Raw genomic sequence first — 15,542 nt, 5'->3', positions numbered from 1 at the left:
TAAAGGAAATATCTGTTCTGCCGGGCTGTCCTGTTATGGGGATTCTCCATACAGCCCCTTAGATTGGAATTCTTACAAAAATCAGCTGTTAACTCTTTCGCTTTCAGATTGTTCAGCTTAGAGAGAACAGTCCTTGCCCTTCCGGCAGCGAACAGGGGTTAATCTGTTTATCATGGCGGACAGGAGGACGAGAAAGCACAGAATGAATCTTTTCTTTCTTAGTTTTCAGAATTTAAAGATCAATTATTGAAGGAGAATATAGGAAAATAAAATAAAGAGCATTTCGTTGGAATCCTAATTTTAAAACAAGATGACTTCCAGGGATTTACCCAATTTATCTCAACAGTGGATAAAGTAAGACTTTTTTTCTATTTATTTACACAACAGTGCATACATACTGCGCATAGCAAATACAAACACACACATATATATATAATGCACATAGATCACAAACATGCAGATATATATATACTGCACATAGATCACAAACATGCACATATATATATATATATATATATATATATATATATATATATAATGCACATAGATCACAAACATGCACATATATATATATATATATAATGCACATAGATCACAAACATGCATATATATATATATATATATATATATACTGCACATAGATCACAAAAATACATACTGCACATGGATCGCAAGCACACACATATATCTACTGTACAGAAATCACAAATACACACAGATATACATATGACACGTAGATCACACATATACCCACACATACACATACTGCACATATATCACAAAAACACAAATAAACATACAGCACATAGATCACAAATACACAAGTATATACACTGCACATAGATCACAAATACACACTCACATATAAATACTACGCATAGATCACAAATATGTACACATATACATACTGCACATAGATCAAAAAAACACACAAACGTATGAATACAACATATAGACCACAAATACACACACATACATACATACATACATACATACATACATACTTGTTATGCAAACAATGTATTTTTCTGAAACATTTAACAGTATATAAAGACAAATTACCTTTTATTGCAATAAATTGCACTCTTTGAAATGTTTATCGTTTAGTTTGAATGATAGTTAAATAGATATGGTTAAAATAGTTCTTGTTATAATGGATATTGCCAGCTTGGATAATCTTAAATATAAATCAATGAATGATACCAAAAGTCATTCCCTATAGATTAAAGCAACATAAAAATAATAGGTCATTAATATGTATACAAAAACATGTTTAGTTTTATCTCTATGATACATCCTTTAAGAAGACATCTCAATGAAGGATAACTTTTTTTTTAGCTTGTATAGGACTTGTAACTAGGCAGTATAAAAATCATTTTCATTTATTATGAAACTAAATAGTAATACAGAATAACAGTAGTGATATTTTGGCAAATGTATTTTTGAGATATTTTAAGGGTACATGCAGATGAGTATTCAGCCTACCCCTCTGCTAGAGAAACATTCCATTCAAGTTGCTATGAATGGACCATAATACAACTCCAGCTAAACTTAGAAAATGGATCATAGATCCCTATGGTGATCACAAGGGCTGTTCATACAGTAACTCCAGGCAATGCAAGCTGAACACCCAACATAGTATAGACTGAGAGTCACATCATTCACCCTGCATTGCCCGAAGATGCCATGTGACTCACCATATGGATTTAGGATTTATTTTTTAAGTTGCATTTGAGCTGCATCCATTCAGTGCAAGTTGAATGAAATGTATCTAAAGCAGAGGGGCATGGTGGGCTGAAAACCCATATGCATGACCCCCCCCCCCCCAAAAGGATTAACTAATTAACATTCTCTTGTTAGTTGCTTAAACCTGGTTATTTATTCTCCAACTCGGTCGATTTAGTAGATAAGGCAGTGTTTCCTGAAACTGCAGTCCAGTAGTTAGTAGTCATGTGTTCATTTCATTATTTCCTATACCATGGTAGTATTTACTGACACATCATGTCAGTCAGCTGCAATGACAGTCCTTTCCACAAATAAGGAATAGCAATTTGTTAGGGTTTAATCCTTCAATACTTTGCAGAGTATACAGAGTTACAAAATAATCATGAACATCCCAATCTGTGTTCTTTTCAGTCATTTCTAGCGTAAAGTGCAGCTATCTCCTCACAATGGAGTCAACCATTTTGTTGTATGAACCATTACTACAGATCTAGTGAAGATAACTTATGGACAGTGTGGTTTTGGCTTTGGGAGGCCGTCAGCCCAGACTGTCAGATAAAAGTGAATATAAATTATCTGTATAATTTCACTAGCCATTTGAAAGCAGTGTTGGCTTATTACTCACAGGTTACATATAACAATCCCACATCCCAGCCGGATACAGCACAGACTGGTCACATGACTTCTAAGTGGATATTGTGGTCTAGGGCCTGTGAAATTACTTCTCTGTTCTTCTGAAACAATAACCATTCTCCAAACACATATTCATATAGACAATAATTAAAGCTCAGTGTTTAACTTCGGCAGCATTATTGCTTGTGTTTGTGTCTTGCCATTTTCATGTTACATACAATCAACTAGTTTAGATTGTGCAGAGTAGGCTGTTACTCCCCAAGTTTTGTTGTACTACAACTCCCATGATTCTCAGCCAGTCAGTCTCTTATCATTGGTTGTCTGGGAATCCAACAATAACAGCAAGGAATTAAACAACAGCAGAGAGTCAAAGTGTCCAGGGACAAACACAGTGACAACTGAGAGGTATTTATCTGCAAATAATAGAAAAGGGTGTTTTTGGGGTGTAGGAATGAGGTATGATGGCGGCTACAGTGAGCTAGGGATGACACTCCATCTATAGACCCCGCCTCCACATTTACTGTGCTTGTCGACCACCGTCGCACTCTAATTCCTCAAAGACTGTTTCATTTAGAATGGACTAAAAGGTAGTAGGTTGGAATGACCAATACACAAACAGAGTGATTGTTCTGCCCTGACAAACACATTGATCAGAAAGACTTACACAATCGATGACATAGGTGTCTTAGTTGTAGCCAAACAGACCAATTTCAGATCTTGCTGCAACTGTTCCTACATCCTTAGAACTTCACAGGGATGTTCTGCTTACCCGACCTGTAACCCCATCTATCTTTATTATAATCCCACCTGTACCACAAAGCATAATACATTGTCCACAATATAGAAATGTCCGGAGACTAGGTTTGAAGGGTCATGTCATAACCATCTCCACTAGATTTATAATAACCAATCAAATCTGATTCAATTATTGACTAGACAGGTAACAGCTAATTCAAAATAACAGTGAGAGTATTTGGTGCGCACTAGGTGATATTCAAACAAACGCAATACAAGGCTTTTTATATAAAAATAATATACAATTTTATTACTTGGTTTATGTTTAAAATGTTAAGAAATCTACCAGTATAATAACAATATAAAATGGACAATATCAATAATCCAGCATTATGGGCACATTTATAGCATACAATTCAGGAAAAGCCAATCATGTATCTGCTCAGACCTAAGAGGATAAGATTCAAACAAGCTCTTATATGGTAAGAGAACTGAACTTTAGGAAATAGAGGCTCTTTTGCTCTCTTTTTAGGCTGAAATACATCAAGCGAACGGTGTTGCAAATCCCACCCAGCTCGAAGACAGTAAGCGCATTTCACCAAACATGCTAATAAGTTATTGAAAATACAGCAATCTTAGTTTTTGAAGAGGCTTTTTCCTTTTCTCTAAAAGATGTAGCAATGGTGTCCTTATGCTGATGATACTGTATATAAACTGGTATATGATAGAATCAGTTTATCGCGTTTCTCCCTCAGTTTCATCAGAAGCATATAGAAAAGCTAATTCCTGATTGGTTGATATGGTTTTAGTGTGAAATTGCAAATTTGAATAACATTAGCTTTATTAAACATAACGGTTATTTACGAAGTAAGTATTTGTCCATTGTCCATGACAATTGGGTCAGTAGAGGCATTGTTCCCTGAGACTATGGTTGATATTACCTTTTACATTGGCAGGAAGCAAAGTGACAACCTTTCTGTTACTAAAGACAACTATTGAGTGGTTCACATTGCAGACACTATGGGTCTTATTCATTAAGGAAATAAAGCAAAAAAAATTTGTAACTTTGCACCTTGGCAAAGCCATGTTTCATTGGAGGGGGAGGTTTACTTAAAATGTAGGGACAGATTTATAGTTGGGTTAGGGCATGTCCTAGATCTACTTTAGTCAGTGTAAAAATAACGCTATCAAGTATTTGTGTGCTACATGAAAAAACAGAGAGTATTTAAATTATGTGCAAAATAATAAACTAATGTGCACCCCTTGCATTGTAACATGGTTTAGTCCAGGAGAAAACTTACTCTTTCTTTTGCCTTACTTTCCTTAATGAGTCAGGCCCTATACATATATATATATATATATATATATATATATATATATATATATATATATATATACATATATATAGCATATCTAGCATACAATATAAGAGTCATTTTATTGTGCATTTGATCACTACTGAACTGGCTTTTTTAAAGGCTGGGACTGTCCCTAATTTAAGGGACTCAACTACCCTTTTATACAAAAGTGTTTCATCCACTAGTCTCTGGCTACTGTGAAGCTGTATCCTCGACTATACAAACAGTCAGCACCAGCAGGGATATTTCATCCATCGCGCCGCCTTTCTGCTACACATTTTCTTAGCCCACATGCTGGTCTCTGCTACAGTGACAAGAGTGTACCTGGAAGACAGGCCCCTCCAAGCTGAGGCAGCCAGCGTCAGACAGGGCGCTTTGCCATCTGTCCCACCTGCTGCATTCATGTGTCCATCTGGTAGCAGCAATAGCTCATTGCAGGCTTCAACACAAGAGCACTTGGTCTAGAAAAACAGGCAGCGTGAATTATTTAGGTTGCTGTGTAAATACAAAAGAGGGGAGAGGCAAGGGTGAAGAGAGAGGAAAAGACAGAGCAGGAGAGCCACTGCATATATATATATATATATATATATATATATATATATATATATATATATATATATATATATACTTAGTGATGTCGATGTGTGCATGTGCTCTATATCACAGTTAATGCTGTAGTTTGCAGACAAGCAAGCTAAAATATAAACCTTTGTTAAAGCACTTTGTACATAGTTCGCTACGTACTTTGCATGTGAAAAAAATGCAGTCCACTTACAGCATAATTTATTAGTGCATGTTGTATGTAATGACCTGACGTGACCTCCAATTCGGGCCATATACTATGGTATGCTCACTCCAAGACAGCTTCCTCCCTACTTCTGCTCGCTTGGCAGAAGAACTGTGTGACGGAAGCCACCCGGGAGCGAGCCTGAAATAATATGTGGCTCTTGTTTATGGTCTCAAGTTTTTAATTAAACTCTGATGTATTAAGACTGTATGCATTCGTTGGTACTATTAAAAAATATATATTTATTGGGTATTTTTACTGTCTAATAAATTTTAAAGCCCAGTGTTATTGCCAATGGTTTTGTTTTGTTTTTGGCAAAGTTTATGTCGGTGTCTGGTAGATTCCTTAGTGTTTTTATGAGTTTAGTGCAGTTGCAAAGGCAAATGACGGACCTAAACCCCCAGCCTGATTCCTGCATTTTTATAGGAAGGAGAAGGCTGAGAATACACAGTGACTTCAAAAAGTTATTTACAATTAATAGTAGTATACATACTAAGCTTGTAATGCGTTCAGAAACAAACATGGCACAGTGTACTTAATAATATAGAATAATTATCTTTTTAATGATAGTTTTTCATTAACCTTCAACTTAGACACATTAACTTAAGCCTAATCCTATTTGTTTTGGTCGTTGGCAGGCGGACAAGTAACACATTGCAAGCACATTGTTAGGCATTCTACAGAATTACACAGCCATTGATAATTACATCATTCTGCATATTTTATTAAACATAAGTCATTTTTGGTTTTCTTAAAAAAAAAAAAGAACAAAACAACCCCCCAGAAAACCACAGAGGCTTTGTTCACAAACCCCCCCAGCACACAGCAACTGTAAATTATGTCACCAATATTTTTAAATGCAGTTTAGTGCTCCTGGTTGTGTTCATCAGCGGCAGTCTGGCAGCTATATAGTGTTACAAAAACTGAGTAACCCATTTTATTTTGTTTCTTATTTTGCTATTTTTTTTCTATAACACAAACAAACTGAAGGTGTTGTGAACATATCTATGCCTGAGTCATTAAGGAAAGTAAGGCAAAAAAAGGAATAAAAGCTCTCCGGGACAAACCATGTTACAATGCAAGGGGTGCAAATGAGTTTATTATTTTGCACATAAGTTAATAAACACTGGCTGCTTTTCCATGTAACACACAAATACTTGATAACGTTATTTTTAGACTGAAATTTAAAGTTGATCTAGGACGTGCCCTACCCCAAATATAAATCTGTCCCCACATTTTAAATTTACATTCCCCTCCAATGCAACATGGTTTTGCCCAGGAGCAAAGTTACTCCTTTTTATGCTCTGCTCTCCTTAATGACTCAGGCCTATCTGTGTTTATAAAGTACTTTATCAATTTGTGTTTTCTTCTCTTGGAAGTCATATAGGCAAACTACAGCCAGTCAGTAAGCTGCTCATCGAAGGATAGCTATATTGTATGCTCTGCTAAACTGCAGCTAATGTCATTATTATACAAGGGGAGACATTTAAAGACAAGAGCAGGTATAAACACACTTTTATACCTATTGCAGACAGAATAGTTAACTGGTAAGGTACTGGTGGAAATGAATATCATTGAATTAAGCAGTGCAGTCTGGCAAACAGAGCTTTTCATGCTGGCCATACAGAACACTGAGACTTGCAATACAATATTATAAAACAAAGAAGAATACCAAAAGCAAGTGATCATGAGAAAATATGGGATGCCTCTTTCGTGCATGCACATAAAAGTGCCCAATGTGACTTTATGACAAAAGCACCAGTCCTCCTGCCCTGGTGAATCCAACATTGGCCCTTCCAACTCCTTACCTTACCCACTTTCTGTGCTCAGATCCCTTGCATAATCATGCTAAGGATAAGACTTACTAAACCTTATGGAAAGGAGAAGTGGAGATGTTGCTCAAAGCAACCAATCAGATTGTAGCTATAATTTTCTGAAATGTACAACATAAATGATAGCTAGAATCTGATTGGTTGCTGTGGGCCACACCTCCACTTTTCCTTTTTAAAAGCTTTAGTAAATCTACCCCATAGTGAGGTTCTAGAAGACAGAGCCGCAGACATTAAAGTAGCTTCAAAATGAATCCATGCCACAGCAACTTTGGATAGAGAAATGAAAGTACCATTCTAAATGACTTTCGGTTTTAACACCTTTGACTAGACCAATATATGATGCTTAGAATACACTACTATAATAATATATAAATTATAATATTTTGATGACACTATTACAGTTTGTATTTGGCAAAACCAGATATTCAAACCTATCCTTTGTCTAATATTACAGTATTCATTTTCTGTGCTAATTTGCCTTTGAATACAACAAAGTGGCTGGCAGGGAAACAGCTTCACACATTCTAATTAAAGAGCCAAGACAGTAATTCTGCAATTGTTGTTGCATCATTGAACCCGTAATTGCGCTGGGCATTCTGTGTTGTCTATGCGGTGGTAGTGGCTGGCGTTATTCTGTCTAAGAAGCATTTACATCTTCATTTCAAAGTACAAAAACCAGCTACAAAAGCAAATAAATATAGAAATGTGTTTTTTTTTCTTTACAAAATGAACATTTCCCAGGATGAATTGTTAAGTAAAGTGGGTGGGTGTGATGCGTTTGTCAGCCTGGGTTTAGATCTGCACAGGGAAGAGACAGCTTGAATACACAGCCGCCTGGCTACTTGCAGAAGATTTGCACAAATTTCAGCTGCAGCCTTCAAAAGGGATTTGAGTGAATTGGATTTTTTAAGGTTAGTCCATGTCAAACCTATTAAGTTCAATTCACATGCAAAATCCCTTTTACGTTTCTTTCTTTTCCCCCCATTTCTTCTTTTTAAGCCAATAAAGCGGAGGCAATTATTAATAGCATTTAGAATATTTTTACAGTATGCATGAAATAGACAATCTGCAATTAGATTATGAATAATGTTATGCTCATGTTCAGCTGCAGATATAAGTATGCATTATATACATAAAATACATGACAATTGTCCTATTCCTTTAAAATTTCTGTAAATAATATTTGTTCAGAACGTGATTATACACCAAAGACGCTTCACTTAATTTTCCCACATGTCACTATAGTATCAGTCTTTAATCTATGTTCCCTTCATGGCCGTACTGGCTATAGAGCTCAGGTATGCAACGTCTGTAGTAGGAAGCAGGAAGTCAGCATATTGCAACTTCCTGTAGGCCACACCCTGAGATATAAGTGTCCATTATATACATAAAATACATTATATACATAAAATACATGACAATTGTCCTATTCCTTTGATATTTATGTAAATAATATTTGTTCAGAACGTGATTATACACCAAAGACGCTTCACTTAATTTTCCCACATGTCACTATGGTATCAGTCTTTCATCTATGTTTCCTTCATCACCGTACTAGCTATAGAGCTCAGGTATGCAATGTCTGTAGTAGGAAACAGGAAGTCAGCATTTTGCAACTTCCCGTAGGCCGCACCCTGAGGCTGGAGTAATGCCCTGGCTGTAATTGGAGCACAGGGTGCAGGTTTCTTGAATTGGTCCATCAGAGCTCTCCAAAAAGGAGGAAGAGGTGGGGGGAATGTCTTTGGTTAATGTGTCAGTGTTTGTGGGTCAGTATCAATCTGTGTATCCATCACTGTCATCGTGAGTCTGTGTATCAGTCACTGACATCATGATTGAGTGAGTCTGTGTATCAGTCACTGACATCATGATTGAGTGAGTCTGTGTATTAGTCTGTCAATGTGAGTGCGTGTCGATGTAGATCTGGGTGGTTTTAATTAAGACTGTTATATTATAAACAGTAATGGGCATGTACTGTAAATTATTACAGATATTAAAAGTCACTGTAAGGCGTTCCGTGCATGGTATTAAAGCATGTGAGCTACCGCCTCATGTGAATTCTTATATCCTTATAATTTACAGAAGGGAGTGCATTATCCCATATACAAGACACAGCTTACTAAATTGTAGATGATATATCTGTAAATTGCACCATCTGATAGTAGAATGTGCTGTTAAAAGGCTAAAGGGCTCTGATCTACTCTGCATCAGGCCAGCAGAGACATTGCGCCTGAGTCATTACGGAAAGTAAGACAAAAAAAGGAGTAAGTGTTCTCAGGGACAAACCATGATGCGATGCAAGGGGTGCAAATTAATTTATTATTTTGCACAAACGTTAAATACTGGCTGTTTCTTCATGTAGCACACAAATAATTGATAGCTTTATTTTTGCACTGAAATTTAAAGTTGATCTAGGACATGCCCTACCCCAACTATAAATCTGTCCCCACATGTTAAATTTACACCCCCCTCCAATGCAACATTGTTTTGCCCTGGTGCAAAGCTACTCCTTTTGTATGCTTTGCTCTCCTTAATGACTCAGGCCCAATGAGTGGAAACATGTTATTAAGAAATAAGTCTTAAAGGTAAGTGGCTCACATCTAATGAGAGCCAATGAACTATTAATTAGCTATATCTGAAATATAGTAGGTTAGTTCGTACAGGATCACAGAGAAGACAGTACAGGTTATGGGTGATGAGTTCTGTGCTAAGCTCTAGGGATAGAAGTTTATGTTGTGTGAGTTCCTCATATTTGAATTAAATACAGCAATGACTCTTATTTAATAACATTGTGCACACGTGCTGTAAGCATTAGCCACAGCTGTATTTAGGGGTGGTGTTGCACTAGGCATTGTGACCCTAAATTAGTAATTATGCACCCGTCAATCCCATAGACTCACTGTCCAATAAGCCGTCCGACACTATATTACCAGGGAAATACCAAGTACCAAGAAATTAAAACAGAAAAGTAAATATAATTTATATAAATACTTGCACTCTAGGCATGTATTTAGGTTGTCTACATGGTAAATACAGATCTGGCCATAGTAACCAATAAGATATTATCTTGAATTGGTGAAAATAGACTAATTATGGCTAATATTTGCCTGGGGGCTATAGCGCACAGTGGTAGTATGTGAACCAGGTTATTATATCGGTCTTGCAAAATATGACTAGAGATGAGTGGAGCCTAAGTTTAGTTTTTGAAATGAGTTACTATTTTGGACCAATAATCCCAATTTCGGAATTTTAAAAGTTGTTGGAAAAGCTATTGTAGGGCTATAAAAAATTATTTACACTTTTCATTTTTTTACTTTTTTTAGAAAAATTCTAATTTGTTGCTAAAAATGATAGCCTAAAAGACAATTTGTTGCGAAACATAGACGAGTGGATTATATTAGATTAATAATGTCTTTATCATACAACACATGATTTCATCACGAACTATCATAACATTACTAATTATATAAAAACAATTTGATGCTAAGTTTTAGGCAACGTGATCAATGGCTGAAATGTTTCCAAATTACTATGGTTCATTCATCGCAAATGATCTACTTAGTATTCATGACTTTGAACAATGTCTTTTTCTATTATTACGAGAGCACACGGGTCAGATCACTCCATATTCATATACGTCACTTTGGAAATAATTTAGGATTGAAAACTAATAGTTTGGTATATAGACACAATAAATATCTTGTAGTACATTATGGTATGTTAATTACATGGACAATATTTGGTAAATTGCTTAGTATTTACTGCACAATGGAAATGCTCTGAATTATTCTCAATCATTCCATTTTTAACGCCAGTGTGGACATCTTGCCTAGCAACTGACAACATCCAGCGCTGCCATATTTGATGAATTATAACTTCATTTTTGGTTCAAGTCCATTAATGTGACTTCAACCGGACTAGTGACCTTGGCAGTTTTCTAGCAGTGTAAAATACAAAGGCTAGTATAAAACTGAGAGACAGAATGAGAAAATCTCATCACCTCACTGTAGCCTGACAGTAGGGAAGAACACGACCTGCAGGCCATTCTGTCAGTAGATATTTAAACAAACGCACGTCTTTTGTCTGTAATAACACCTAAATCACAAGTGTTTTAAACATAAAAATCCCACTCTTTATTAATGTAGATTACTCTACAAAAGAGCATGCCGGATTTTTCATCAAAAGTTACGATAATGTTATATTTCTGCATTTTTAGACACGTTTCGCTATAAGATACAACCTGCCAGCTGTATGTTATAGAACAGAGCCTCTGTATGTACAATAAAACCTTCCTACCAAGGATTACTATACAGTATTTGTGGATTAAGCTGTCATTTTACATTTAGTAGAATGTTAAGTGAGGTGTATTCTGTTTTAGACGTTTTTGACAAATGCTAGAAGAACGTTTTGCATTCAGTGGCTCAAGACCACTTCTGTCACATGACTGATTGTGAGAGTGTTCCATGACATAACAGCCAATAGAGAGAAATAAACACACTTAGGTATTACCAATGGTGAAAAAGTGTCAACCTACAAATTTGTGCTCTTCAGAAACTTTGTGAAGATTTGCAGAATTTTGCCATGTGTCAGCTATAACTTGACAGTTACAACTTGATATATTTTACAGAGTATCTTGCAGTTATCAAATAAAATAAGCCACAGAACTTTACACATTTTAACTAGGATCCTCCTGAAAATCTATTGTTCTTAGAGCATCAAACCCACATAGATCTTTTCTTTAGATGGCAGGTATATTTTAAGCATTCTGGGCCTGATTTTGAGTTAGGAGCAAAGCAAAGAAAAGGAGCAAATTTGCACCCTGGCAAAAATATGTTGCATTAGAGGGGGGAGGTAAATTTCACAATTCATTATCACATTTTCAAAAGCTTTCTGGTGGGCAAGCAAAAATGGTTGCCAGACACAGACACAATCAGTCTGCTACACAGACACGGGCTCATGTCATGTTATAACATAATATAATGTTATGATGGCAGAGGGGAGAGAAAGAGGATGCAACAGTGCAGTCAGAGCTCAGAGGGGTATTCCAAAGCCCCTCTGCTCACTACATATTGTGCCATGTGACTGTGGTTGCCATGGTAGTCCAGAATCATAAATTATTAATAGCTGTCTGAAGAAGAAAAAGCAAGGGAAAATGGTAACTTCTAACATTATTCTTATAGCTGTCACAGCTATATATTAAAATCACACTTGATTTTTTTTAATGGGATTGTTGCTTTAAAGAAACTTAGTTCCTGCTTTCTGTATAAAGGGATCACCAGATACAAGCACATTGATTCTTAAACAGTATAGATTGATTCATCACCAAACCATGTTATTGATCAATCTGTTGCAAAGGAACTATGTTAAGCGATGTGACTTATTGAGATATATGAAGATTAGAATTTAAGCATTGAATCTGAATGTGTTATGTCTTTAACTGGTCATTTAGTCATGGGACTTTTAAACCTCATGTTTTCACAACATTAGAGAGTTTAGTGTGACTATTCTTACACTGGTCTTCAAAGAGTTTACAAGTGATTTTATTTATGTCTTTGTTCTATATGTGCTTGTGGCACTAGGAGACCAGAGATCGGTCACTCTGTGTGTTCGATGAGACCCAGTTCAGAGATAATGCATTGTAATTGTATTGTGTTTGTGCACCCATTAGCCAATGCTCTTCCCTTGGGACAAGAATCTCCCAAATAAGTGAAATCTGCAGCCACGTAGTGCCCATTAACCATCAGTAACTGGTTCCAGTCTCTGCCCTCAGCTGCAAAATGAGATTGAGATCACTTTCATAAGTACAATCAAATGTTTGTAGCCAAGATACCACCTAACACCAGTGAAATCACAAACAGTTTGCAAGGCAGTAATTTGATTAAGGGATTGTCATCTTGTTAATGTTTTGAGGCTAGCGTAAAGTGCAGAAGCATGAGATTGGCCTTTTTCTGGTATAGCTTTGTATAAAAAGGATCTGGATATATTTTTCTACGTTATTTTGGCCAGAACCAAGTATCCAGCTAATGCTGTAGGATTTGGTTTCAAGTTTTGGTCAAATTTCCTTTCCGTAAACAACTCCCTTATATATAATACAACTAAAGAACTCCTTGGATGACGTTAACATATTAAAAAATATCTTTGTTGTCAGTTGCTGCCCTCTATGATGGCGATGGCCAATGGTGTTTTCTTTTATTGGTGTAGAATTATAACTTAGTATAAATTCCAGAAACCTGCTGCAAGTTACAGCAAATGCTAGTGGAATTTTAGGGTCTATGTAATCCAAGCAGCCAGTAAACAATCTATGTAATTATAATTATGCCTAATTGATAGAGCTAGAGTATTTTACAAGGTGTCCCTCAGCAACATACTCTTAGGGCTAGATTTACTAAGCTGCGGGTTTGAAAAAGTGGGGATGTTGCCTAAAGCAACCAATCAGATTCTAGCTATCATTTTGTAGAATGTACTAAATAAATGAAAGCTAAAATCTGATTAGTAAATCTAGCCTTTAGGGGTAGATTTATTAAACCTTCTAAAAAGGAAAAGTGAAGGTGTTGCCCTTAGTAACCAATCAGATTCTAGCAATTTATCTAGTACATTACAGAAAACAATAGCTAGAATCTGATTGGTTGCTATAGGCAGTATGTCCTCTTTTCCTTTTAAGAAGGATTGATCAAACTGCCCCTTAGTTTCTGTCTATGCCATCATTAGAGAAATACATGAAAAACAATAACACAAATACTAAGGGGTATATTTATTAAGCTGCGAGTTTGAAAAAGTGGAGATGTTGCCTATGGCAACCAATCAGATTCTAGCTGTCATTTTGTAGAATGCACTAAATAAATGACAGCTAGAATCTGATTGGTTGCTATAGGCAACATCTCCACTTTTTCAAACCCACAGTTTAGTAAATCTAGCCCTAAGAATTAGAGGTTCACCACTCTCCTATACAGAGGAGGCAGCCATTTTGTTGGATGACCCAATACTCATAAGAATGTTGTCTATTAATGTACTAGGAAACGGGGACATCACCAAGCATACATCATTATATAAGAAATCAGATCAGGTGATTGATGAGTGACTGCGGCTACTGACAATGTGTGAATAACTTTATTCGAAATGGATGTTTTAGACAAACTGAACATGTTTAGCTATACATGGATAGTAATGGTGTCGAAGTAGCTAACATAACTGTGGGGCTCTACCTTTGCAGATAAATACAGGACTTAGTTAGTGCCAATATTAGGCAATTAGCATTCATGCTATAATAAGTTATTAGACTCTGCCTTTTCTGTAACAAATCTTTCAACTTATTTTGGCCGTTCAGAGCAAGCATAATAAGTCACTTTTAGTGTAACAAGCTATATCACATTAGCTGAGGAACAGTGCTTTTTATTTATCCCCATCTTAATACCTATTGCCCACTCGCCCACAACGAGGGCACTTATCGCACTTCCACTCTTTTTGTCCTGTCTTTCTCGACTTCAAGAATCATAAAAAAAAAAAAAATTCCAATTGCAGCTGTCCACAGTGACAGGCAGGGAGAAAATTGTGGTCATTTGGATTAAAGATATATCCATCAGCAGCCGGCGAGGACAGGTTATTATATATGTCTTTTTAGAATATATGAATCCCATCTGCTCCATGTTAGGAAGTTGAGGATGCCAGTTTTATATAAATAATTATCCTATTGCTGATATACTGTGCACTGTTGCAATATATTCTTTCTATAACAGCCTTCTCAGCCTTATAACCTGTAACATTAATCTCAAGTCTTCTTGTGACATAAAAAGTGCAGAAAAACATCTTCTGCCTCGTTACATTTTGTCTGGATCCGACATTTTGAAAGGTAGTTTAACTTCGGTAAGAAGATGTGTTACTGAGGTGTAACAACGTTTTTTTTTTAAAATAAAACATATTTTCGTTTAGAGTCTGGAACAACGTAAGCTGATTAATTTGATAATAGGTAACAATCGAAAGAGTAATTAACCAAAATCAGCTGTAGTATACATTTCTGGTAACAGGGCAACTTATGTTGATCAAAGACCGTAACTTGGGCATATAGGATGGAATTTCATATCTAAATGAAAAAGATCTATTCTGACATTAAAGGAAAGACGAGTGCTGTTCAACTTCCTTTTCAATATATAATTTATTTATGCGCTTTGTGGGCTTTTGTTAGCTCTTTTTGAAACATTATCAATTTTGCCTATCCAAGCAAGAACGGGCACGACAGTTTTACTGGTGGTCAAACACACAGTCAGTCGTCACAATGTGCTGAGTCCATATCCACTTGGTGAAAAGTAGAACAATATTGAGATGGCACTGACTGTCCCTCTATAATTTTACCAGAAAACAAATCAGCCCAGCAATAACACCTTCACATTTTAATGTGTGACTTTTTTGGACCTCAAGGCTATTTGCCATTTAGGTTTGTCATCCACATTTGTATCTGCACTCGTCAGAAGTCACAACCTATTA

At 36.1% G+C, this 15,542-nt stretch overlaps 1 protein-coding gene across 9 annotated transcripts in view; it reads left to right on the top strand.

Moving 5' to 3' along the window:
- Window positions 1–15,542, top strand: part of ESRRG (estrogen related receptor gamma) — a 633,225-nt gene that overhangs the window by 475,298 nt on the left and 142,385 nt on the right. For 2 of the 9 annotated variants that reach the window (XM_075204253.1, XM_075204254.1), the window contains exon 2: window positions 223–354. The exons of the other annotated variants lie outside the window; for them this stretch is intronic. In XM_075204253.1, the coding sequence (XP_075060354.1) occupies window positions 311–354 (44 nt within the window). In that variant the 5' untranslated portion in view covers window positions 223–310. The remainder of the gene's footprint in view (window positions 1–222; window positions 355–15,542) is intronic. 9 annotated transcript variants of the gene reach the window in all.

Source organism: Mixophyes fleayi, chromosome 3, assembly GCF_038048845.1.
Source record: "Mixophyes fleayi isolate aMixFle1 chromosome 3, aMixFle1.hap1, whole genome shotgun sequence".
Lineage (NCBI taxonomy): Eukaryota > Metazoa > Chordata > Amphibia > Anura > Limnodynastidae > Mixophyes > Mixophyes fleayi.
This window is presented reverse-complemented; position numbering and strand designations above follow the sequence as displayed.